We start from the raw sequence: 25498 nt of genomic DNA on the forward strand, positions 1-25498 counted from the left end.
CACCGCGGCCGCCAGCGGGCCGCAAAGTGCACCGCGGCCGCCAGCGGTCTGAGCGCGCGCGGCCACTCGGCCTGTGAGGGCAAAGGGAGCCGCCGGGGCCACGGGGCGGCAGTAGAGAGCGTGGCGGAGAGAAGGGCTTCGAGGAGAGGCGTTCCTGCCGCGCTCTCGGTGGTACGAGACGTCATCACACTGCGACGGCGGCCGTGGCGGTAGTGGACTGGTGGTCGGCTGCAAACTGTCCGGCACGGCTCAGCTCGGCTCGGCTCGGCTCGGCTCGGCTCGGCTCGGCTCGGCTCGGCACGGTACGGTACGGTACGGTACGGTACGGTACGGTACGGTACGGTACGGTACGGCTCGGCTCGGCACGGCACGGCACGGCACGGCACAGTGCCGCACTGCGCGGGAGGGCGAAGGCGGGCGCTGGGTGCTTCTCGCCGTGCGGGCGGAGGGTGAGAGAGAGGTGATTTCCCTTCGGGCCTTACCGTATTCCTTGCAGAGCGGTGTTTCTGAGGCAGAGCTATAGTGCTGAGCCTAATGGGTTTTCTCCTTCCAGAGCGTTGCTGTTAGGATTGCTCACGTAAAGATATGACCACACAGGTAAATACAAACACAGCCTTAATTAAGCTAATGACTACCTTGTTATTTTTTTTTAACTGATCGTGTATAATAGTAATTATTTTTTTCTTTCTAGTACGGTATTCTCTTCAAGCAAGAGCAAGGTGAGAAAACATACATTAATTAATGCTGGGCTTCTTGGATGATGCAAAACTGATAGTGGTAGATTCACTTGCGAGACCATGATTATGTTTATGTTAAGTATAAACCTGAATAACTAAAAAATGGCTAAAAAAATAACTAAAATCAGTGACCTTGGTGAACAAAGGGTGTGATGTGTTTTGAAATAATGAAAACAGTGCCAAAAGCTCTCGGAGCACTGATGAGACTTGCAGAGCAAAGGGTCTATTGCAATCATTTCAATTAGAAATTGTAGCATTACGAAAATTGGTGGTTGCCTTCTATCAAAAGAAACCACTTCAGTTATGATTTCTGTGTTTATATTCTCTTTTAGCTCATGATGATGCCATTTGGTCAGTTGCCTGGGGAAAAAATAAAAAAGATGGTTCTGAAACAGTGATCTCTGGTTCTTTGGATGATCTAGTGAAGGTGTGGAAGTGGTAAGTGAAATGCTCCATATTAGGCAGTTTAAAGCCTTGGAAGTAGTCAGTATGGAGATAACAGTCTTGAATTTCTATAGTATGCAACTTTTAATGAGACAATGCATTGAGATAATTTTTACTGTGAGAGGAATAATGGTGATATAATTTACTTGAAAAAATCCTTGTAATCCTCATAGAAATGGCACTGAAGTGTGCAATTGCAAAGAAATTGTTGTGTCTCTTAGCCAAAGCAGTACTGAGTGTGTGCTTTACATTAATGATGTGAGTAGCTCTGTTGTGACGATTGTAAAAACGTTGGTTCTTGCACTTCATGCTGTGCTGACAGACTGGCAGTCTGCTGTGTAGTGCTGTGTAACAGACATGTTGGTGGGACTGCCTACAAAGTGAAGGCAAAGCACCTGCTTTGCAGTAAGCAGTTTGTGGGCAGCTATCTGCACTTCATGAGTGAAGTTGGATCCCTCTTTCGTTGAAAAAAACGTGGGTTTGTTTGTTTTGTCTGAGGTTGGAGATGGGCTGAGTGTCCCCAGCTATTCATAACCAGGTTTCTCTTTCCCTTGAATAAAAGGAATGATGAAAAATTGGATCTACAGTGGACTTTGGAGGGTCATCAGCTGGGCGTGGTATCTGTGGATATCAGCCACACAGGCTCCATTGCAGCATCCAGCTCATTAGATGCCCATATTCGTCTTTGGGATTTAGAAACTGGCAAACAAATCAAGTCAATAGATGCTGGTCCTGGTAAGATGGCAGTCTCTGTGTGAGGACTGTACAGACAGTAGATAATATACAGTGTGGAATTAGGGTGTATGAGATGACTAGGGGACTTGAAATCTTTGTTTGCAAAGGTCTTGGAAACTGATGTACTCAACATAGTGTCAGACAATTTTATCTTTTTCTGCACACCACTTATGCTTTCCCAGATAGATTTAGATATGGGGTTTAAATGTCTTGCAATGATTGTTGATCTCTGTTGGTTTTGTGTGTCTTTGTTTCTCTGCATCTTCTGTGCTTTGCTAGACACTTGTTTTCCTTTCTTTTACTGGTTTCATATCTTTTGGTACCAGGAGAAAAGTAAGACTTCAGATTCAACTCATGCAATCTTGAAGTCTATATTGTTACAGGAGGGTCTGATAACTTCCAGCCCTTGTAATCTTTCACTTAACTGAAATTCATGGCTAAAGCTATGCTCTGTTAATTACACAGAAGGAAATTAACTTTCATGAGCTTGCGCACTCTTCTTAAGAGGATAGAGTGTTAAGAGTAGGTAGGGGATTAAAAGTCTAAACAGATCCATACAGAACTGGATGTTGGTGAATTTGAAATGAGAAACAGTTTTCACCTAACTGATTTTTCCTTTTTCATACAGTTGATGCTTGGTCTGTGGCTTTTTCACCTGATTCGCAGTACCTTGCAACAGGAAGTCATGTGGGAAAAGTCAATATTTTTGGTGTTGAGACTGGAAAGAAAGAATATTCTCTGGACACCAGGGGAAAGTTCATCCTTAGCATTGCCTATGTAAGAAGCACAGTAGTTAATTTTGTGTGTGAAACTGCTATTGCTGTAACGTGTTGTAAGTCAGATAATTGTGTTTCCATTTATCAGTTTCTATCTGCTTAATAATAAATGACAGATGTATTTTCATAGTTTCACAAAGAAACTGCATATCTGGAAAATACACTTTGCTCTTGCTTATACAGATATTGTACATCAGCTGAATCTTCAGGCTTTTTTGAGGGCAGCTATCCTGAGTAGATTGTAATCGTGAAAAGTTGCCAAGAGCATGCCTAGGCTAAATGGATACAGATGTTAAATGCATCCTTTCTGTGGTTTATTGCAGAGTCCAGATGGAAAATACTTAGCCAGTGGAGCAATAGATGGCATTATCAATATTTTTGATATTGCAACTGGAAAGCTTCTGCATACGCTAGAAGGTAATGGTTTGTGTAATTGTAACACTCAAGTGCTGGCTTCCTTCCTCAACAGAACTAAAGGATATAATGCAAATCAGAAAAAGATACAACAGCTGTGGCATAAATGAGTTGCTGTTTCTGTCTATTAGACAGCAACTAGTGTGCTGTAACTTAAAATATTAGAGGCAACTGTAAACTCAGTCTTGCATCATAAGTGCCCATCTTAAAAGACATCAGTAATTCTTAACAAGATTCTTAAATTGCAGTTGCTGCTTGTATGGGAGTGCAGTACAAGGGAATGAAGCTAGGCTAAGTATCTGGTGCACAACAGCAGGTATCAGTTTTTCAGCAATTCCATCCCCTTTTAAAAAATAATCTAGCATTTTATATTGTAGAAGGCATGCATGTTTCTAACAGATAAAGAAGCTTTAGGTATTCATGCAGTTTCTGTCCAGTTGTGCAGCTAATTTAAAAAACTCAAACACTTAATATGAAATCATATCAGAAAATACAATATCATTTATCATAAAGAAAAATAAGATACTTTTGTGTTGCAATGGACATGCTTTAACATTTAAAGTTGAGAAGTACTGTCAGTTTCCATTTTGTGTTTAGCCAAGATGCCTGCAAAGGCATAGAGAGACTCTTCATACATAGCTTTCTCGTAGCAGGGAATGCTCTTCTGGTGCCGCTTCTTAAATAGTGCCATTAGGAAGAGGAATAGCTGCATTCTAAGCCATATATAACTTTGTATTTCAGGTCATGCAATGCCTATTCGTTCACTGACATTCTCCCCAGATTCTCAGTTACTTGTAACTGCCTCAGATGATGGCTACATCAAAATCTACGATGTGTAAGTTGCTATTTTCCAAGACATACTAACAGGAAAAAAATATTCAGAGATGCTGATAGTAGAAAAAAGATATATCAAACCCTATGCTCTCTATAATTCCTTTCAGCTTTTAGTGATTTATTTATATAATAAATATTTTTAAGTAATAAAATACTACCACCTGGATGGTTTTGAACAAGTGCATAGGTAGATGACAGCCTTAACTTGAAAAGAAAATTATGTTCCCCTTATTTGCCCTGTAGGCAACGGGCTGATTGCTTTGTGTATCTGTCCTGTTTGTTTGTGTTTACCCATCTTGAACATCTCTTCTGTACCCAAGAAATTATACTTATGAACTATTTGTGTTGCACTGTGCAAAAATCTAAAAGACCCTGGGGAAGAAAAGACATTGCTTGAGTGATCTTCATTCCCCCAAACTTGCATTACTTTGACTTCTTTGTGGTGTTCACCAATGTGGACACTTCTTAGTGACTTCTTTTTATGTTACCCATTTGAAATGGAAAACCAGAATCTGCTGTTAACACCCATTGGGCTTGCATGAGCAAACATCAGGAAGTCACCTTCTGTGACATTTGCACTGAACAACTCCTGACATCACAAGCTAAGAGTGTATTCCTGTTGCTTTTCCCCTGGAATTCAGAAACCAAATGTTAACATTTGTTCTTCCCACAGGCAACATGCAAACTTGGCTGGCACATTAAGTGGTCACGGATCCTGGGTATTAAATGTAGCATTTTGTCCTGATGATACCCATTTTGTTTCCAGGTATTGAGGATTTTTATGCTTAGTTAAAAAAAAAACAAAACCAACACAAATCTGTATTTATAAAGGGAGATGGATCATAAAAGGTAACTGTGTACAGATTGCAATGGTACCTATAACAGAGTAACATACATTGCAATGAAAGACTCTAGAGCCAATTTGTGATGCAATGCCAGTTGTAATGAAAAGTGTGTTATAGTGTAAGTCATGGACATGTAAACCTAAGAGAAGGGCAGTTTGATTCTAAATATCTAAAAAAATTACTGCTGAATGGGAAAGAACAACCTAATGTAGTGGTACATGAATCTAGTTAGTGTTAACTCTTCAAACAGCTCAAGTTTATGTAAGAGAGGTTTCTTTAGCCAAGGAATTTGCTTCCAAGAATTTTCTGGCTAAAATGGGAGTCTTCACGTTGTACTTACTGCAAGAGTAAATCTATTATAAAGGTAAATGGAACGTATTGAGGATGCAGTCCTTTGCTACCTCATCCCTGTATTTGATGGGAGACAGAGGGTTTATTAAGCCTATGAGATCTGTTAGGTTTTACATGATAGCTAATTTATTAATTTATACACTGCTCAATATATTTTTCAGTTCATCTGATAAAAGTGTAAAAGTTTGGGAAGCCGGAACAAGAACTTGTGTTCATACTTTCTATGACCACCACGATCAGGTATGTCTGGTGTTGCTTTATCTGTGTTCACAAAACTTCAGTTGTGTAGTTGTGCACAGTTGTGCTCAGACTGCAGCTTGTTGGAATGAAATCATTTGTTCATGATTATTTGGCACTTAGGTCATAATTAAGACTCCAGTTTGTAGGGTGATCTTCTCCCAAGTAATTTACATTTTTCAGGTCCAAAGAATGGTAGTGTTGAGGGGCCTAAAGGATTCTTACCAGACTTTTTTTCTCTACAGTCTTATTTATCACTTTAACAGCACATGATGGTCTCCTTGAATATTGAGATTCTCAAATATCTGTAACACCTGTTTTTTATGCTCAGTGATGGTAAACTGTAAAGGATAAAGAATTTGGGTATCTAAGGTACCTTTTTACCAACTGTTAAGTGTTAAATAGAACAATTCTGGTGTTAATTGATCACAGAGGAAGATTTAATGAAGGAAATATTTCAGATTTTGTTTGGGCTTTTTTCTCCATTCAGTGTTTTTGTATGGTAACCTTTTCAGTTATCCAGTTTTTGGGGTTTTAGCATTGAAGTACCAAGTGAACTGAGATGCCCAGTGTTTTAGCTGTTGTCCATAACCTATGGAGTTTGTAGAAGGCAGAGAAGGCTGGGTTTCAGATATTTATGCAAAAGTTAATGAGATTCCCTGAAACATGCTATTGTCAATGCACCTATTCTGCAATCCCATGTTAATATGCTGGGTAGCTTTCACTCTGTTACCTTGCTGATGGGAGATGGAGGTCATTTAAGTTTGTGCAACTGTCCCAAGTCAGTGAACTGACCTGAATTTAAGTTTTGCGCTGGTATGTAAATGACTGTTTTAATTAGCCCAGGATAAACTGAGTTGTTCTTCAGTCTGCCACAATGCAGGGAAAGTAATTCTCCTTTTGCTTTCTCAAAAGCACTTTTTCTCTCTTGGCCACTCTGTTTTCCTTTCTGAAAAACGTTAGTATTTATGTCAACTCTGGCACGATTTCTCAAACTTTGCCAACTATCTTTAGATTGTGTAATCCATTTTGAGTAGAATGCAAGAGCTAGTCGAGCAGCTAGGTGGCAGTGTCTCTCTAAGGTTTGTCAGCCTCATCTGCTGTTAAAGCAGAAGCTATAATTGGACCAGCTCTAATAAGCTGATCTTAAGAACCTCTCTTCTGCTTTTTGTGACCAGTGACTGCTACTGAAACATTTTTTCCCAGTCTCCTGTTGCTAACGTTGTGCATGTCTTCTTCGCAGGTTTGGGGAGTGAAATACAATGGAAATGGGTCCAAAATTGTATCTGTTGGAGATGACCAAGAAATTCATATTTATGACTGTCCTGTTTAAATGTTGTCTCAAACCCTGTGCTTAACTCCTAGGGCAGCTTTTAGGAACACTACTGTCCTATGTAATATTTTACTATGATAAAAGACATATGTTTATATGTCCTGATTTTGTTCAGCATGAGAGAAAATTACTTTTTTAAAAATAAAAGCTATACTTGCAAGCAACTTGTCATTTTGGCACGATGGGTGAAGTAACTGCTTTCTTTATGTACAGGAGCAGGAGAGAGTGGAGTGTAAAAGTGTTGACCAAGAGTAGCTTATTTTAGCAAAAGGTATGGAGGCAGTGTGTTAGTTGCAGAGTCAGCACTGCTCTTGCTGAGGGCCTAGAAGGAACAAGGAGGGGTGACTTGAGCTGAACACCTGTTCCACTAACTGCCTGGTGAGACAGAATTTATTCATCTGTTGCATTTTGGTAAAGGATGTCAATTGCTTGTAACTCTGACTTCATACACACTGTCCGAAAAAACAGGTGAAGGATGTGATCATTCCCCTGCCATATCCTACACAACAGTAGAAAGATGGGCAGGGTCCATGGGTTTTTTTTATTCATTACAGTTAAGGCTCAGCTCCATAGGACCTAGGAAGAAGTAAAAACCCTTTCTGGTTATCACTGAAATGGAGGTTTTCCAAGATTAAGATTTCTTATGGAAGTTATTTGCCTGTAGGTGAAATAAGAGTATGTGGAATATGCACTCAACAGTAGGATACCTTTTAACATGAAGTTACACTTAGAGCACAGCAGCCAAAGGAATGCTAATGTAGCACAGCTGGACATAGAGTGCCACTGTGCAAGTGGGGCATGGACAAAATGCTTCTGAGCAAAAAAAAGCTAAAAGAAATTGCAGATAATACAAAGTTGAATATGGAGAACAAAAATAAAGGCCCTTGGAGAGTGGCTAAGAAAGTACAAGAGAAGCATGATAAAATGTGAAGAGTTGTATTTATTAGAAGTTATTTCTGCTATGTTTCATTCTATGAAATTAATTTTCCAGTATGAAAGTATTTACATAAGACACTCCACTCAGCCTCTATCAGTATTGCCAAAGTCTTATATAAATAGCATAGGTGAAATAAATTGAGAATCTTCACAGCACAGGAAAATGTATACCAACTCAGTTGGTTCTCAGCTGTGTGACATTTGCTTCATATAGAGACTACAGGAACACAATATAAATTAGTTACAAAAAAGGTGATACTGACAGCGCAGCAACTCAATTTGCTGAACACAAAATCCACAAGCAGTGGCTATTACAGCCATGCAGTTTTCATTGTGAAAATTTACATTTTAGATGCCATCCACTCCACCTTGCTTTAAGATGTCTGACACTGTACTCCTGTTCTGGGACCCTCCTCATCTTCTTCATATGCTTCTCCTGCACTGTTGCGATAGGTTTGCTCATTTGGATCAAAGTCTTCAAGGTCTACCTGATCCATCTCGTCTGTAATCATAACATCTTCTCTTGGAGGAAGCAGAGCCTCCAGCAAACTCAATTTTTCCCTTGGGAGCCAGAAGTGCTCTGGAAACTGGACCTAAAATTTCATGTTTTATTATTAGTTTGTATTAGGATTTTTTAATGAATAGTTATACCAATGCCAACATGGTTTATTTGCTATAGAAAATCATTTAACTTACCAAAAATTGAATAATTAAGCTGCCCTTTTCTGTTGGAGACCTGTAGATAGGCATCCCTTCATTGTAGATACACTTTAGGTCACCATGTTTTATCACTTCACCTATGGGATGGAAGAGCTTTAAGTAAGCTTATGTGGCAGATCTTTCATAAGCATGAAAAGCCAGGTTACACACAAGCAATGTTTCCACAGCACTGGAGAGAGACTATCTCACAGAAAAGGCTGCATTACTAAACCCAAGCCAGGCAGATGTAAAGCCATTTAGGCTATGTATTCCCATGTAAGTCAATCAGCTTCTCCTAGCACAGCCTTCAGGCTAAATTCATCTAGCAGAACTGGAGTTTCAGACCTCTTCAGTATTTTCCTGACTACCCATCAACTGGGACCGAAGTTTATTGAGAAGCATTTGAGATCTTTAGCTGTAATTCTGTATATACTATCTCAAAAGGAATGACAATGTCAAAGCAGCAACTAAATTAAATGGTTGCAACTCTAGTTTGAATGTATTGCATCATCTGGTTAAACCCCACCCACAACTAAACAGCCCCTCTAAAAACCCAGTCTAGGCACAGTGAAGCACAGAAGCAGTTTAGCATTCAGAACAGTGAAAACCTACCTGGCCTAGATGATATGACAAGAACTCTGTTATCCAGAGTTTCAATAGTCTTCCTGAAACCACATAAGGCTTCCGAGAGTTGAATTCTCATTTTTGTGATTAAGTCATGCCCTCGCCTCTGAAAGACACTGTGATCCTTTTGATCAAGCACAATTATTACATCACCAGGCTCCAGATCAGGCTCCTGGTCACCTTCTCCATGAAATACGATCTTCTGCCCATCTTTCATACCTGGAGAAGAGTACCACATATTTTCTCTGCAGACTGTATACTATGATTAGGGACATACAACAAAGACATAGAAAAAACATAGTTCTTACCTTTATCAACATTAACTTCTATGATCTTTTTCTCTCTCACAACTTTACAGCCATTGCAGTTGTCACACCTGTCCTTTGGATTTATTCTTTCACCTTGGCCTTTGCATTCTGGACACACAGTTTGGATTTGTTGTACCATGCCAGGTCCAATCTGCTGGACTATAACTTGCATTCCTCTTCCTTTACACACTGGGCACTTCTCTACAGCCCCTCTTTTTCCACCATAACCTTTGGCAAAAAAATGTTAAATCTGATCTCAGTCTCAAAAAACCGAACAAGTTACAACAGTAGAGTAACTCATTGACTTCAAGAGCATGTTCATGGCAACTGAGTAGTTGTTCAGTAACAAACTTTCAGCATAACTGGAATTGAGTTTCTACATGCAAATTAGCTAAGTTTCCTATGTACATCTTATTTCATGACTCTATGCTTCACCCCTCAGTACATCTTGGTTTTCAAGAAACAGTCAGCGCGTCAACTTCAAGACCTAGACAATCCCTTAATACTTGGGAAAGAATCTGCTAAGTATTTAATGAAATACCAAGATTCAAGACCTCATCAACATTCACCTCAAAGATGACCATAAGAGCTGTAAAATGAGTTGTGTAATACAAGCCAGACTCCTACCACCAGTAATTAAATGGCTGTTTCATTAATCTTTTTTTTAATAGAAGTTCCAAACTGAGATGATTTCCATTTAGGTATCCTCAGCTATGGATCACAGTGACATTAAATCTGCTATTAGAACAGTAGCTTCATACCACTACATTTAAGGAAGCTTTAATGTATAAGTAAGTACTTTAGCAGACTTTTGGGAGGAAATATAAAAATTGAAACACTGCACTGTGATGGTTTGCTTCAAACTATCACATGCACATTATTTCCTGCCACTTCCCCAATACTCTTCTACAAAAAAAACCCTTGAGTAACAGGGGTTTGAAACCAGTACTTGCTTCTTTACCTTCACACTTTCCACAAATAACATTCTTCTGCAGTGCCAGTTTCCTTGTAACACCATTATAGAGGTCTTCAAGAGATACACCTAACTGGTGCACAACATTTTTGCCTTTGAATAAAACAAAAGAGAAAAATTAGTTCAGCAGTTTTGAGGACAAATGTTTAAATGCTTCTACATTTATTCATACATGCAGTCTCACTGAAGAAATGTAGTATATTCCAAACTTAGAACACAGCTCACCCCCCTTAAAAGCATGTGCAGTTCCATCAGCTTCCACTGAGCTGTACCCACTTATGTCAGAACATCAAGTTTAGCTGTAATTAAGCAAAGCATCATTAAAGCCACCCTATCCCTGCTCCTACTCCTATCTGTAAAAACTTGAGACAAGATGCAAGGACACTACCAGCTTCAGATCCAGTCCATTTAGAAGCTGCTTTTATGCTTGCCTATACATATCCATGACATATCATAGCATGATTTCAAAGCTTTTACAGCAAGTTACCACTTGCTCCTTCAGACGCTGGGCACAGAATAAGCCAAAAACCATACCCCACTTTTGGTAGCCCTCTGTACTCAGTTATACATAATTTCTCCAAAATATTTAAACAACATTCAACATTACTGAAGGTGATTGTGTCCTTTAAAGCAAGTTGCCCAAAGCATACAAGCAAGGCACAGATCTGAGAAGGTAACTTAAACCACATCTCATTCAACAGCTCTGAACTACCAATACTTGCCCCTCCCTTACATATTACCCACATCCACTTTAACAGAAAAAAAACAGAAACAAAAACAAACACACAGAATTCATCAGAAAGTTTGCTATGGAGAAGTCATGTTATCTAGTTTCTAAGAATCTTAATGCTAGAGGAGCTAGAAGTAAAGCGGTTTACTTGATCTACTTGTTGTAACATATAATATCCACACTATGGGCACTTAGCAGAACAGCAGCACCATAGCACAGGGATGCTTAAGTGCATGGTTAGAGTTTCTAGAACTGTTTAGAACTGTGTACCTCTTCTCTCTCTATTCATTCGGCCTCCACCACCAAAGAACATGTCAAAGATGTCCATGGGTGAAGAGAAGCTCCCGCCACTCAGGCCTCCTTCTTTAATAGCCTGCTCCCCACCCTGGTCATAGAGGTCCCTTTTCTTTGGGTCCGACAGAACTTCATATGCCTGGGATATGAGTTTAAACTAAAAAGAAAAAAGAAGCTCTGAACAACTATGACCAATAGGAAAAGTAACCCTCTCATATGCAACTTCATCTTTCCATTGAGCTGCTACAGCAGTTCTCTTTGCGCAAAAGAAAACTCCCTAAACAAACGTGTAACAGACAGTAATAGTACACTTGTCCAGGAACACCACCCCCCCTTTTACCTCTCTCCCCCCCTCCTCCCATGTTACAAGAGACCTTATTACAGAGTCACATCCCACTTCCGCCCATATGCAAACCACATTTTGGAAGCTGTGGTAGTTGCAGTCATTATACACCTCTAATAAATCAATTTAGAAAGGCATATGATAGTATCCTCCGAGTCCTGGAAGTCCCCAGATGCTCAATGACCACAGCAGTGCTAGTCATTCCAGAGCTAAGCAGCTATTCTTCATGCCTGTTAAGATGCTACATCCAGCTAGTAGCTAAATAGAGATTTAAGTGACCAGACACTGGTGTTACTTGCACAACGCTAACAGGACTCAGATACAAATAAAAATATGCAAGCAATCAAAAATACACAGGATTTTTTTCTCAATAGCTATCAAGAGGTTTCCGTTACTAGAACGTCCAAGTCAGTACTTTAAACACAATCTGCTATGACTAAAATGACTATTTCCATGTTAAACATGATTCACTTCAGACCATCTGAAGTGGTTTAAGAAAAAGACCAGGCAAGGTTACTTGAGTTTTTCAAACCAGGGAACTACATACACAAATACAAAGATACTATGTTATTATCACACTAACTTTTAGAGAGTCTTATCGTTCAAGTTTTCCATAGTTCTTCAGCTGTGGTGCTCATTTATGCTCCTATGCAAGATGGAGTTGAGCAGGTCACTGCTAATAACCGGTAAAATATTTTTGCTGCAAACACTCCATCCATGTGCAGTCCAATTTCCTCTTGATAGCTACCTTGTATATCTCCATTAATATTTTCTCAGAAAAAATACCTCCCTCTGTTCAAGAACACAAATTCATCCAGCATAACCTCAGCACAGACAGTATTGCTAGTCGCTGGATCCACTACTAGATTTTACAACATCTGACAGCACAAAGGCCTTTGGGACACCAGAAATCCTTTCGTCTGCTTTTTCCAACGAAAAAAGTGACCTTTTAAAAAGTGAGCTTCCCGTGGCAACTACCGAGATACCGGTAGGGTATGCACCCAGAAAGAGGGCCTGAAGCATCCCCTCCTGCCACAACTCGGCCAGGAAGCCTGCTGCCAGTTTCATCTGACTTGTACAGACTCAGAAGAACAGAAGCCTTCCTTCAACCACACCACGCTGCGAGAGGAGCATTATGCCTATCCTTTAAGCAAATCGGATCATAAAAGAAAACCAACTCGGCCTTCACACACAAACACAAGACAGGATGTGGAAGTGCCCGCGCCAGCCCCCGGCTTTCGCCACAGGAGTCGCCCATCTTGAAGCCCAGCACCGTCACCAACGAGCCCAGCCAGGGCAGTCAAGGCCCGGACTCGGGCTCAGCATCGGGCCTGGGCCCAGTCCCAACCCAGCCCCGCCCCACCGAACGGGCCTGCCCGGCACACAGGACACCTCAGATACGGCAGGAAACTCCGCTGTTATCCCACCGGCCCTGGCCCGACCCCGACCGCGGCGTACCCGTTCGCCCTCGCTAGGGTTCTTGTCAGGGTGGTACTTCAGCGCCAGCTTACGGTAGGCGCGCTTGATCTCTTCGGAAGTGGCATTGGGCTTCACTTGCAGAATATCGTAGTACTCTGTCTCCTTCACCATGGTGCCCTACAGAAAAACTCTCCGTGTTACTCTCCGTTACGCTGCGTTCCCCATCGTTTCTCCGCCGCCCGCCCCAGAACAGGCCGCTAGCCTGGCGGCCCACAAAGGCCCACCAGAGCGCACTTACCGCTGCAACCACCACACTCCAACGGTGCTACGCCTGCCGCCCGCTCGCCGACCACTGTGGCCCCGCCTCTTCCGAGGACTTTATACGGGAACCGGCCGAATCTTCTGGAATGACGCCGCCCTACGTCACGGCCCTAGAACGGTCTAGAAATGCCGCGCGTGACGTCACCGCCGGTACGCGCAGGGGGCGGAGCGCGCGGGCTCTGGGGAGCGCGCGGGGCTGCCCGCGGGGCCCGCGCTGGGCGCTCGGCTCGGGCGGAGCTGCGGGAGGCGCTGCCCGCGGGCCTGCAGCGGCGAGCGGCGCCCCGGGCCTGGCTCCGGGCTGTCGGGTGGCCTCAGGGTCGGTCAGTGAAGCGGCGTGTCACGGCACTGTGCTAACGGGTGGCGAGCTTTTCTCACAGCCCTCATGTCGGAGTCGTTAATTTGCGTCTGGCCTGGGAAGAGCCGGACAGACGCACGTAAACTTTCCTGCCCTTGGGAAGTGAGTGTTGTTTTAGCGCTGGAAACTGTTAGGTAGCAGCGTGGCTTTTCTACGCCTCGTTCCCCAGGATTTTGTGCAGTTGTTAGATTCCTGGAGCTCGGGGTGTGCCGCTGGGGTGTGCTCACTTCTTCCTCAGCTGTTCGCGAGTGCTGTGCTGAGAGCAGGTGGCACAGCTCAGTTAGGTTTCCGTGTTTCTCCAGGCAACGCAAGGCCTCCGATGAATTATTAACTGCTCAGGTGAAAGGAGATAAAACTGGTGCTGGTGTGGAGGCTGAAGGAGGCAATACTGAAAGAAGTGAAAAATAGAGACAAGTCCATGAACTAAGATTTTGTTCAGACTCGAGATTAAGTAGGTGTGCTTAAGATTATTCCAAGAAATAACCTCTATTCCTGGAAGCAGTTTTCTAAAAGAAGCATCTCTTACGGGTTGCAATAACCCAAAGGCTCAGTCCTCTTTCAGTCACCGTCAGGGAAAATACTGAGATGACTCTGAAGAAGAGAACCTTACTGTCTAGCAGTGAAAATGGAGGGGGTGGAAAAAAGGAAGTAAAGGGAGCATGGGTTTGGAATGAGAAAGTTACACTTTAAAACTCTAGTGCCGTGTCCTTTTTGCTATCTTTCTGGTAAATACTATTAGAAGATTGAATGAATGCAGTCTGTGCCCTTCTGCTTACATTAAACACATAGACTTAGCAAAGGAGGGAGATCATCTACAGGAAACAACCCAAAATATCCATGAAAGGAGCAGGTCAAAAGCCTGATTATCAGCAACTTAATAATTGTGGTTTGCAATTGTGAAATTGTATTGAGAAATAATTTTCTGAAAAAAATGCTGTGTATAACTAAACTTGAAAGCTAAGAGCTATATATCCTTTTTGAAGGGGAAACCCCGACTTTATTCTAGAAATAATCTTCACTTTAAAGACAACTTCACCACAATCCTGTAGTCCTGAAGATAATATTCCTCATTAGGAACAGATTAAGGTCTTTTAATAGTTTGGCAGTAGCTGAATGCTTCAGCTTTGAATTTCAAAGGCATTTATAGTATGTTGTAAAGACACAGTATTTCATTTTTGTGGGAAGCAACCCTCGTGTAAGTATGTATGTGTAGATATTGGTAAATACAGTATAAACTCGTGGGTGGTTCCTTACTAGAAGCAGTTGTTACTTGCAATAACAGCCAAAACCTTTAAGAGGAATGGTTTTATGGCAAAATAATAAGCAATATTGCTTTACAAGTAAGGAAAGGGGGGGGGGGGGGGGGGGGGAAGGCTGGTACTCAGCGATGGGCAGTATCATGTTGCCAAGTGTTTGCGAATGAAACATGAAACATCCTGTCCCCTACATGAAGGGTTGCACTCCACCCGTGCTGAAGCTGATCTGCACATTGAGGCTCTTGTTGGTGACTGACCTTAGTAACAGCACTGCTTTGTTTTGGCCTCTCTGGCATATGTGTTTGGGATCTTGTGACAGTATAAATTTGTGGTGACAGTGTCTTTAGCTCTAAGTATCAGTCACTAACTCCTTGAGGAGGTAAGGATACCAATCATAATTGTAGAGCAAGGGATGTGAACAATATGTGAGCTTTGTTTGCTTCTTAATTTCCTTCTTAGCTTTGTGAGGCTGTTAACACCCAGAAATCTTTACCTGTATGTGGAAAAAGCATCCCATTCCACTGCAAAAAAGCCAACGTGAGTGTAGTGCAAACTTGTGCAAGCTGTATGGAGTAGAAAGTGCAGTATGTAAAAATCATTGGAAGATGAAGATCATTCCTTACTGAACTGTATAGGCTGCTGGCCTCATTTGTTAGGATTTATTCCTTGAAACCTAGAAATGTACCTAAACTACAAAGGCAAATTCCATGTAGAACTTTTTCTTATAGCATGACATTTTTAAATTGATTGTTGAAGTGACAGAACTGTTGGCAGCTGACAGTTGCAGGAAATTTACAGTTTATCACAATCATGTGAATTTTCAGTTCTGATCAAACCATACACAGGCCAAAAGCAATACACAGACCAAAAACAACTCTTTTCCACCAATCCCCCCACATAAATTCCCTTTGCTTCACAACCTGACTTCCTTGCCTCCAATTTTGTTACTGGAGGAGTGATTTAGCATTGGAGAATCATTGATTGCATCAAAGTAATATTCTAACCATCAGTTACTTTAATATATATAGATATAAAGCTGAAAACGTTTCTAAAGACAGTATGTTTAGAAGAGACGTGTGTATTTGAGGTTTTATGTTTATTTGCTCAATGGACAGGGTTTACAGAATGAACAGCCATTTCCCTGCCATGAGACAGCCTGTTGCCTGGCCACTCAACAGCCAAGATGCAACCCGAGGAAGGGTCATCCAGCTAAAGTCTTTTGAATAGCATAGCAGGTAGAACACTCTAGATGCTCAGAAGAAATAATAATTAAACCCCCCCCGAAGACTTCTTCCAACAGAATTTAATCCTGTCTTTTCTTTATGGTATTTCTCAAAAGTTAGTTCTTTATAGTATTTCTGGAAAGCTAGTTGCAAGCCCATGGAAGATACCTAGCAACTTTCTCAAGAGAATCACTGTAATCAAGTGAGAATTTGGAGAATTATCCCAAAAGCAAGGAACTTAAATGTGTCTCAGAAAAGTTAATTTTAGCTGTGTTAAATGACACATCTTTATCATTGAAATAGTCCCTGTTCTGTGTTCAGGTATTTTCAAAGCAATTTACTGATGTGAGAAAGGACTCCTTAGAATCCCACTGCAGAGTTTTCTTTCTTTTAATTTCAATTTGTTGTGCTTACGATCAGGTATTTGGATGTAGTTCTGGAATAAACTTCACATCTTTCTGTAAAGTTAGATGTTTAATAGTTTTACATATTCTTATGGTTTCCTATGTATCACTAAATAAAACATTCTATCTGATGATCTAGTTCTGAAGGCAAATGATATGGCACAGCTTGCATCCCTCTCTCCCTTCCTTCTCCAGACAGGCAATCATTAGCATTGCCTCCCAGTCACAACCCCTGGCCTGGGTTCCCTGGCTCAGGGAAATGCCAGTTTGCACACGCCAAAACAATCTCAGGATGAGTCTTCAGCCGTTCCTTGGATCTTTATTTACTACTGCAGAAGTAGTCTGGGCAGCTAAACAGGACTTTCTAACATCCTGGGAAATAATTGGTATAGTTGTGTGTAGAAATTTCTACAGTACGTGATAGACCTGGTTCAGTGAAGTTGATTTAAGTGCTGATGTAGTGATGGTGGAGGTGCTTGGCTACTGCAGTGCTGAGTTTGATAAGTGTAATTGACTTGAAGGCCTTTCCTAAAGTAATTACTCTGTATTTTCTTTAAAAAAATAACTTCATTGAGTAGAGTTTTTGTTTGTTTTTAAACTAAGGTTAGTAAAATTAAAATTGCTTCAACTTCTGTGAATTAATTCATTGAAAAATCCTGCTAAAAGAAAAGATTTGCATCTTAAAGCATTGTAGACTCATTAAAATTCTTCTCAGGGATAATTGAAGAAAAGTGAATTAAAAAGGAAAGTTTAGCAGTAAGCAGCTCACAGGCACTGCGACATTTCAAGCATGTTAAAATCAGAAAGAAATAGCTTTTGTAGCTGTAGGCTCCTCCCCTTGTATTATGTGTTGTTTTTTTTAACAAATAACCAGTTACTGTTGGTTTCTTCAGTTGTCCAAGGAGCTTATTTATTCCTGACCCTCACAGTTCTTAAGCATATTTGTGACCAGCTTTGCAGGGTTTGTCAGCATGCCTAACAGTGGAGAGACTCTTACGAAAGAATTACAAGATGAAAATACAGTGAATATTTCAGAGAGCTGTGAACATGGGTAAAGTAACTTGTCAATTTCTTTTCACAAACTGATTTACCGTTTTTCCACAACTGGTCTACTACTACTCTGCAAATCCAGAAGAACCTTGGCTGCCTCTGCTATCTCATGTAGAATAAGGTGTATCTGTTGGGGCTAGAATGAGAGAAAATGGTAATGAAGTTTCTAAATGGGTTTATTCTCCTATGCTAACTTCTAGTGTGGTGTTAATAGCATCATTCAGTAAGGAAGGTGTTCATTGTATCCTGTTTGCATTTATCTAGGTGCATAGTATTTGTTTGGTAGCACAGAGGCTTTCAGACATTCAGTGGGCTCATCAGAAGTTCATGTCTGGCAGTTCCAACAAGGTATGTGGGCAGGTGCTCAGAGCTTAGCAAAACTGTGGAATGCTGGTGAAAGTCTTAGTAAACTCCTTGACTCTTATGCTTCAGTAAATTAAATTACTTGTGGCTTTTTAGACATGTGATGAGATTATAAACATTCTTAAGTACCAGAAAATAGCAACTTTCAGGTAGTCAGAGGGAAAAAAAAACCATCAGTACTTCCCTTCATGTGTTTGATGGTAAGAGCAGCACTGAAGACTAGTTCAGTACCAGTTGCTCTGCACATATTAAAATCCATATCCTCTATTTTAGACACTAAAAGCTGCAGCTATGGAAGCAGGTCTTTCTTTCCTCCTGAATTTGGGGGAATAACCTTTAGATGATAATTACCTTTTTGTTGAGCATCATCTTTCCATCCGAGGCAGCAGAACTTAAGCCGATAACCCATATCTTAGAGATGAGATGGGAAAATGAATTTTAGAAGAATTTTGTTTAGGGTTTATAGTTCCATTTTACATGCAAGGTGACCCTGTTGGATGCTGTCTTTCTGTCCTAGGCAGCACAAAAGAGGAAAATACTTTTCTTTTTTCTCTTGGTAGTCTGTCAGTGGAATGGTGTCTTCTGTTAGAGAAAGTTCCCCATCTCTTGAGTTTAGGGAAATAACTATTTTAAGAATAGAACAGTGCATTTCACAGGAAATATTTTAACATTCCCAGAAATTGAACTGTTGTATCAGGTTGATACTTTTCTATGCAGTTAAATCTAACTTCACATTTTTTTAGATAACAACTGACATATTATGTCACTTCAAAGGTGTGGTTGATTCTTTCAGGTAATCAGTTGGGATCATTTTTGTCATAATGACTCCTTTGTAATCATGGATAAGCATCACTGAGAGCAAAGTGCAGACTTTTTTTTTTTTTGCTAAAAGTTCAAGAGATCTTTGAAAGTTTCTGACTATTTTATTGTCTTTTCTTCTGGAGTTAATAATGTCATTGTTTTGTTTAAGCCGTCCAAAGATCCTTAGACAGTATGGGTGTATGTACACAGTGATTCCTGTAAGTTAGGGCTTTGGTCAGTTAGTAATGACACCTCTGTTTCAGTCCACCTGTGCTTCTACTTGTGACACACTGAAAAAAAAACCAAAATTCAAGCAAAGAAAAATCATGTTTTCTTCCTTAAAAAATCCTAAAAGAGATAGTGATTTGCACCCACTGCAAACAAGAAACCTAAGCTTCCTGTGTTAGAAATACATATAACATTTGGTTTGTTTCTGAGTTTCTGTTAAAAGAATATCACTGAGACTAGAACTCTCAAATAATTTGATGCTTTGAAAGCCCTTGGCATAAATATTTCTAGGTATTTTTGTTTGGTTGGTTGTTTTTTGGTAGGAAGTCAGTGTGTGTTGCCTTGTTAAAAACCCTTGTGGACCTGGTGTGAAGTGGGGTAGCAAACTTTATATACCTTTTTGTATGCTGGAAGCAGGATTTCAGGTAGAAAGAACTAGACAAATAAAATAAAATTCTAGAAAAATGGGAAGATAAAATAAAACACCCAAAACCCAACAAAACAGGAAAAAAGATCTTTTGTAATGATTAATTAAATCTGTATGACCTAAAAAGTGAGGAAGAGATGAAATAATGAGTTCTGTGTGACCTAACTTTGCTTCATTCCCTGCAAATACCTATACAGAAGCAGACACTGGAAGTTTTAGCTTCAGGTCTGGGTTTTTGCTGTGCAGGGGAGAACCGAGCCAGAAAATCTGTGTGGAGGTCAGTGAAGGGCTGTAATACACTCCCAACTGCTGAATAGGGCCTTTTTAGGGGAGGAAGCAAAAAAGTCTGGGCACATTGTTCATTCCTTTCCATTCACCCACACAGTTCTCAGCTATCTGTAAAATGGGTCTGCTCATGAAATAGATGACTTGGGGTTTGAGGATAACACAGAAAAGAATACTTCAGGTTTATTTTTTGCAAGTAAAAAGATCTATTTCACTAGAAGTTATGTGCCAGCCATATTATATGGTGAAATAGGTCTCAGCTGTTATCTTTAGTACTTTGCTCTTTATTAATAATTTCTGCTGCTTTTAAGTACACCTTTGTGTGGGAAGAAGTTACATGATTAATTGAGAAAGACTGGTTTTTGTGAAAGCAAACATTGTCCAGTCAGCTGGCAGTAGGAACGTATCTGGGCTGTTTAGTGGCCCCTTTATAATAAATCTCATGAGGGCATGAGAACCAGTTAAAACCTAAATCTAACCTGTTCTTTGAGGACAAAGAGAATTTTTTAATAGAACAAATCAGAAACAGATTGTAATCTTGCCCTGATTTGAATAGAGGAGTAATTAGTAAATAAGACAACCAGTCACAATAGACAGCAATGTCTCTGTAAAGGACCAGGAGGACCCCTTGGACTTTGCATGTTCATATAGGAAGAATTGTACATATAACACAAAACTGGGATTTAAGAAACTGACATCACTGTATTGAGTTTTATCCTTATACTGTAGAAATCATCTTAGGTGTCTTAGGTAACAATTCATAGAATCAACTAGGTTGGAAGTGACCCCCAAGCTCATCCAGTCCAACCTAGCACCCAGCCCTCGCCAATTAACTAGACCATGGCACTAAGTGCCCCATCCAGTCTTTTCTTGAACACCTCCAGGGATGGTGACTACACTACCTCCCTGGGCAGCCCAATCACTCTCTCTGGCAACAACTTCCTCTTAACATCCATCCTAGACCTCCCCTGGCACAGCTTGAGACTGTGTCCCCTTGTCCTATTGCTGGTTACCTGTGAAAAGAGACCAACCCCTCCTGGCTACAGCCTCCCTTCAGGTAATTGCAGACAGCAATGAGGTCACCCATGAGCCTCTTCTTCTCCAGGCTGCACACCCCCAGCTCCCTCAGCCTCTCTTCACAGGTGTGTGCTCCAAGCCCCTCGACCAGCCTTGGTTGCCCTTCTCTGGACACATTCCAATACCTCAACATCTCTCTTGAATTGAGGAGACCAGAACTGGACACAGCACTCAAGGTGTGGCCTGACCAATGCTGAGTACTGGGGAAGAATAACCTCCCTTGTCCTACTGGCCACACTGTTCCTGATCCAGGCCAGGATGCCATTGGATCTCTTGGCCACCTGGGCACACTGCTGGCTCATGTTCAGCTACTATCTACCAGTACCCCCCCGGTCCCTTTCTTCCTGGCCACTCTCCAGCTGCTCTGTCCTCAGCCTATAGTGCTGCTTGGGGTTGTTGTGGCCAAAGTGTAGAACCCTGCACTTGGCCTTGCTAAATCTCGTCCCTTTGGCCTCTGCCCACCTATCCAGGCTGTTGAGGTCCCTCTGCAGGGCTCTGCTACCCTCCAGCAGATTGACACCTGCTCCTAACTTGGTGTCATCTTCAAACTTACGGGTGATGGACTCAATCCCCTCATCCAGATCATCAGTCAAGATACTAAACAGGTCTGGGCCCAGCACTGATGACTGGGGAACACCACTAGTGACAGCTGCCAACTGGATGAGGCACCATTCACCACCACTCTCTGGGCATGGCCCTCCAGCCAGTTCTTGACCCATATCAGAGTGAATCTAAGCCAGGAGCTGCTTGTGGCAGACAGTGTCAAAGGCTTTGCTGAATTCCAGGTAGACTCCATCTACAGCCTTCCCCACATTCACCAGGTGGGTAACCTGATCATAAAAGGAGATCAGGTTGGTCAGGCAGGACCTGCCCTTCCTAAAGCCATGCTGGCTGGGCCTGATCCCTTGGCCATCCTGTAGGTGCTTTGTGATGGCACTCAAGATGACCTGTTCCATGACCTTGCCCAGCATTGAGGTCAGGCTGACAGGTCTGTAATTTCCCCATTCCTCCCTCCGGCCCTTCTTGTGGATGGGCATCACATTGGCCAGCTTCCAGTTTCCAGAGACCTCTCCAGTGAGCCAGGACTGTTGATAAATGATGGAGAGTGGCTTGGCCAGCTCATCTGCCAGCTCTCTCAGCACCCTAGGATGGATCCCATCTGGTCCCATGTACTTATGAGGATCCAAGTGGCTCAGCAGCTCCCTTAACTCTTCCTCCTTGATTACAGGGGGACTATACTGGTCCCTGACTCCATCTGCCAGCTCAGGAGAACAGTTGTCCTGGAGACAACCTGTCCCATTATTGATGATTGAGGCAAAGGTGTTAAGTACCTCTACCTTTTTCTCATCTTTTGTTACTGTATTCTCCTCTGCATCTAATAGGGAGTGGAGGTTGTCCTTGCTCCTTCTTTTGCCATTAATGTATTTATAGAAACATTTTTTATCCTCCTTGGCAGCAGTGGCCAACCTGAGTTCTAAATGGGCTTTTGCTTCTCTGTTTTTTTCCTAAAAGACCTAGCAACATCCTAAAACTCTTCCTGGGATACCTCCCCTTTTTTTCCAAAGGTGATACACCCTCTTTTTTTTCTTTAATTCCTTCAGCAGCTCCTTGCCTATCCAGTCTGGCTGCCTCCCTCATCAGCTCATCTTCTGGCACAATGAGACAGCCTGTTCCTGCGCCTTCGGGAGTTCTTTCTTGAAGTAGGTCCAACCTTCCTGGACCCCTTTGTTTTTAAGGGCTGTTTCCCGAGGAACTTTGTGAGTTAGTTCCTTAAATAAGCCAAAGTCTGCCCTGTGGAAGTCCAGTCTGGAGGTTTTGTTGATGCCCCTCCTGCTTTCACCATATATTGAAAACTCTGTAATTTCATGGTCACTGGACCCCAGGCAGCCCAGTACTGCTCCAGAGGATGTACCTGGTACTTGGTCCTTTATGTACTGGCCACAGATTTCTGTTTTGCTGCTGAGCCATAAATCTTTGCAACTATCTTGCTATGTTGATGCAGAGGGACTTCATTGTCTGTGTCGAGAACTCCAGGACAGATGAGTGATTCTGAATCTATTCTTACACTCCCTCCTACAACCTCTCTCCAGATCTCTGTTTTTAAATACTACAGTCATCACTTGCAGAATGCTTGGGGAATGAGGAAATGATTACTCATAAATGGGATCCAGATGAAGATACTTAATTTCTGAAGTTTCTAGGCAAAGTGCCAGAATAATTTTCAGAGGTATGCATAGGTAATACAATCCATTGCATTTTGCTGCCAAAGAAGTTGTCAAATGATTACTTAATGTTCCATCTTGAAATCAAATGCCCCAGTGAGCTGTTGAAATTGTCTTAACACCTAATGAAAAGTAGCTTGGAATGTGCAGATGTAGACCCCAAACATACTACTAAAACCAGCTCTAATGTAGGTTAAGGCTTGTGGAATGTATATAGTTGGTTTGTCCAGAGGAACATACAACAAGAGCTGGGGGAGGGAAGATTATTTCTCATTGTTAGAACAGAAATAAATATTTAGGACCCATCACAAAGAATGGAGGCAGCAAAAGATGCACACTGAAAAAGCTGGGGAGGGGTTAATCTGTTTTGTTATGGATTACTTAAATGAACAAGTAAACTGAAGGCGTTTAGAGAGGAAATTCACCAAGTCATCCTCAGGAGATACAACTCCTGAAAGATAAAAATAAACTTGATGAAGAAGTTCTGCCTTTGAGGAAAAAAAAACCTCAATATATTTTCCAGTTCAGCATGTTTTTTGGTGTATTAAATAAAATTAATGTTTAATAGCTAGGAAAGCAGATTAATCCCAAGTCTTTGAGAAGAAAGTACTTGTGCAAATGAGGATTTACACACCTTGCTCCCTAAGATAAGTGCCTACATATTACAATTTTTTTTCTGGGCAAGGCAAGCAGAGAAAGTAGTTTAGTTGTAAGGTGGAGACTGTGTTGTCAGAACTAAATAGTAATGCACTTACTGCCACTTGTAAGTAGCTCAGTGGGTGAGCTTGTAAATAATATGCTGAGAGGACTGGTGAAAGAGATGAAGGAGCTGTACTGCTCTGGATCATCACAGTGTGGACAGAACCCAGGGAAGGCTTCCTGTGAGCCAGCGGTCTGGAAGTAGTGCTAGAACAGTGTTCCAGGGGAAGCTAAACAGATTGCTTTTTGGAAATAGCAAGTAAGTGACAGAGGAATTGTATGCACTGAGCAGACTCTGTAACTGAACATTCTCTCATTAATGGATATGGTCTTTACTGTAGACAAACTGCTGGATAATTTAGTTTGGAGGAACAAAAGAACAAAAGCCATGCAACAGTTTGTAATAAACCTTTGGAAGTTAAGCAGGCAGAAATTGCAGTGATACAGTTGACCATAGACATAGCTTGAACTGAATCCCAAATTACTTCAGGAATACTGTCATTCAAAACCCATTCATGCTAATGGAGTCATGCAGAAGAATGCTTTGTTTAGTTTCAGTTGCTTAGTTTTGTGTGTTTGTTCCAACTGGCTTGCTGAGGTGACCTTTGCTCTTAAATTCTTGGTGTGCTTTGTAGATTTTTTTTTCTGTGTATTACCTTTTAAAACTATTTCTTTTTAAACACAAAAATCAGATGTGAAAAATTAACTTGTAAACTGGTGGTAGGGTTTTGGACCATGCTGTCCCTGCACTAAAAGCTTTAAATAATTTATGCAGAACCTCAACCTTAATAAATTAAGCAGAGTCCAGATTTCAAAAGAATTTTGGCTTTGCTGGAGCATCCCACCAGCAAACTGTTGTTCTGGAGTGCATTTTCTCTTTGATGCAGTATGCTCAGTATGCTGTTCATCAGGTTGTCCCACTGAATTCTGCTCTGTTTAGCCTTACTTAAGGAATTCCAGGTAATATGACCATTGGAACTTCATTTCTAGAGGAGTAATTCCTAATAAAAGCTAAAGTGACAACATTAAAACTGTCCTTTCACAAGGGATGGTTATAGCTCTACACAAATTCCTGTTAAAAGAGAAAATTTATTAATTGTACTTCGGGGAGGGAAAAAACAACTCCCAAATTGACTGCTTGGTGCACAGTGGCAGGTACAAACTACCTTGCATACAGCTCTTCTAACTTTACTGCTCTTCAAGGTGCATAGTGTGCCTCATATGATGTTTGCATGTTGAGGCATTTCCAGAGCAAGTCCAGAAGTTCAGACTTGTGGGTTCATTATTTGTCTATTAAGGGGCTATGGTATAAACTGAGCTGGTATCTTACAACATTCAGATTAAAGCAAAGTGAAAAGATTGTAACTTTGGAGAAGCCATTAGTGGTGGTTATTCAAAGTTTTGAGTTGTGCTGATGATTATTCAAAGTTTTGAGATTTTCTGACATCAGTGGTGTCAGAGTTTTTTTCATTACCAATCAGTAAGCAATGGTTTTTCGTTACCAATCAGTTTTCTTCTGAAGGTTTTTTTGGCTGTTCATTTTTGGCAAGAGCAACATTCTGATACCTTTTGGCTAAGACTTTGCTTTATTTGCTATGTAAAATAATAAAATTAAAAGAAACATTACTGTTCAGAAGGTATTTAAAGAAAAAGATTGTGCTAGATTATCAAACACCAAATACAGTGTTGCTTTTTTTTTTAAGAGGAAAAATGTCAAGAACTATTTAGTGTATAGGGGGAGTGGGCAGAAGATAC

The 25498-nt window shown here is 41.2% G+C and overlaps 3 protein-coding genes across 9 annotated transcripts in view; 2 read left to right on the forward strand and 1 right to left on the reverse strand.

Moving 5' to 3' along the window:
• Positions 1–262: 262 nt before the first annotated feature.
• On the forward strand, positions 263–6870 carry SKIC8 (SKI8 subunit of superkiller complex). Of its 3 annotated transcripts, none has more exons than XM_064157356.1 (11): positions 263–302; positions 554–597; positions 692–719; positions 1070–1175; positions 1744–1916; positions 2545–2693; positions 3016–3109; positions 3848–3941; positions 4614–4706; positions 5298–5376; positions 6617–6870. In XM_064157356.1, exons 2-11 carry the CDS (start codon positions 586–588, stop codon positions 6704–6706), a joined length of 918 nt encoding a protein of 305 aa, XP_064013426.1. In that variant the 5' UTR covers positions 263–302; positions 554–585; the 3' UTR covers positions 6707–6870. The 3 variants fall into 3 exon arrangements, with proteins under 3 accessions (XP_064013426.1, XP_064013427.1, XP_064013425.1); XM_064157357.1 differs by lacking the exon at positions 263–302 and adding an exon at positions 351–367; XM_064157355.1 differs by lacking the exon at positions 263–302 and having other exon boundaries at positions 479–597.
• Positions 6871–7626: 756 nt separating this feature from the next.
• On the reverse strand, positions 7627–13436 carry DNAJA4 (DnaJ heat shock protein family (Hsp40) member A4). The gene is made up of 8 exons (XM_064157354.1): positions 13331–13436; positions 13072–13209; positions 11247–11427; positions 10235–10339; positions 9274–9501; positions 8954–9184; positions 8339–8439; positions 7627–8235 (listed from the first exon to the last, which is right to left on the reverse strand). The coding sequence occupies exons 2-8, from the start codon at positions 13201–13203 to the stop codon at positions 8017–8019; spliced, it is 1197 nt and encodes a 398-aa protein (XP_064013424.1). The 5' UTR covers positions 13204–13209; positions 13331–13436; the 3' UTR covers positions 7627–8016.
• A 187-nt stretch (positions 13437–13623) lies between these two features.
• The window catches only part of ACSBG1 (acyl-CoA synthetase bubblegum family member 1), a 37536-nt gene continuing 25661 nt past the window's right edge, over positions 13624–25498 (forward strand). For 3 of the 5 annotated variants that reach the window (XM_064157358.1, XM_064157359.1, XM_064157360.1), the window contains exon 1: positions 17519–17642. In XM_064157358.1, coding sequence (XP_064013428.1) covers positions 17563–17642 — 80 coding nt within the window. In that variant the 5' untranslated portion in view covers positions 17519–17562. Of the gene's footprint in view, positions 13811–17518; positions 17643–25498 lie in introns of those variants that run through there. The other 2 variants (XM_064157362.1, XM_064157361.1) reach the window with 2 other exon arrangements.

The sequence above is a fragment of the Pogoniulus pusillus genome, chromosome 17, assembly GCF_015220805.1.
Source record: "Pogoniulus pusillus isolate bPogPus1 chromosome 17, bPogPus1.pri, whole genome shotgun sequence".
Taxonomy (NCBI): Eukaryota; Metazoa; Chordata; class Aves; order Piciformes; family Lybiidae; genus Pogoniulus; species Pogoniulus pusillus.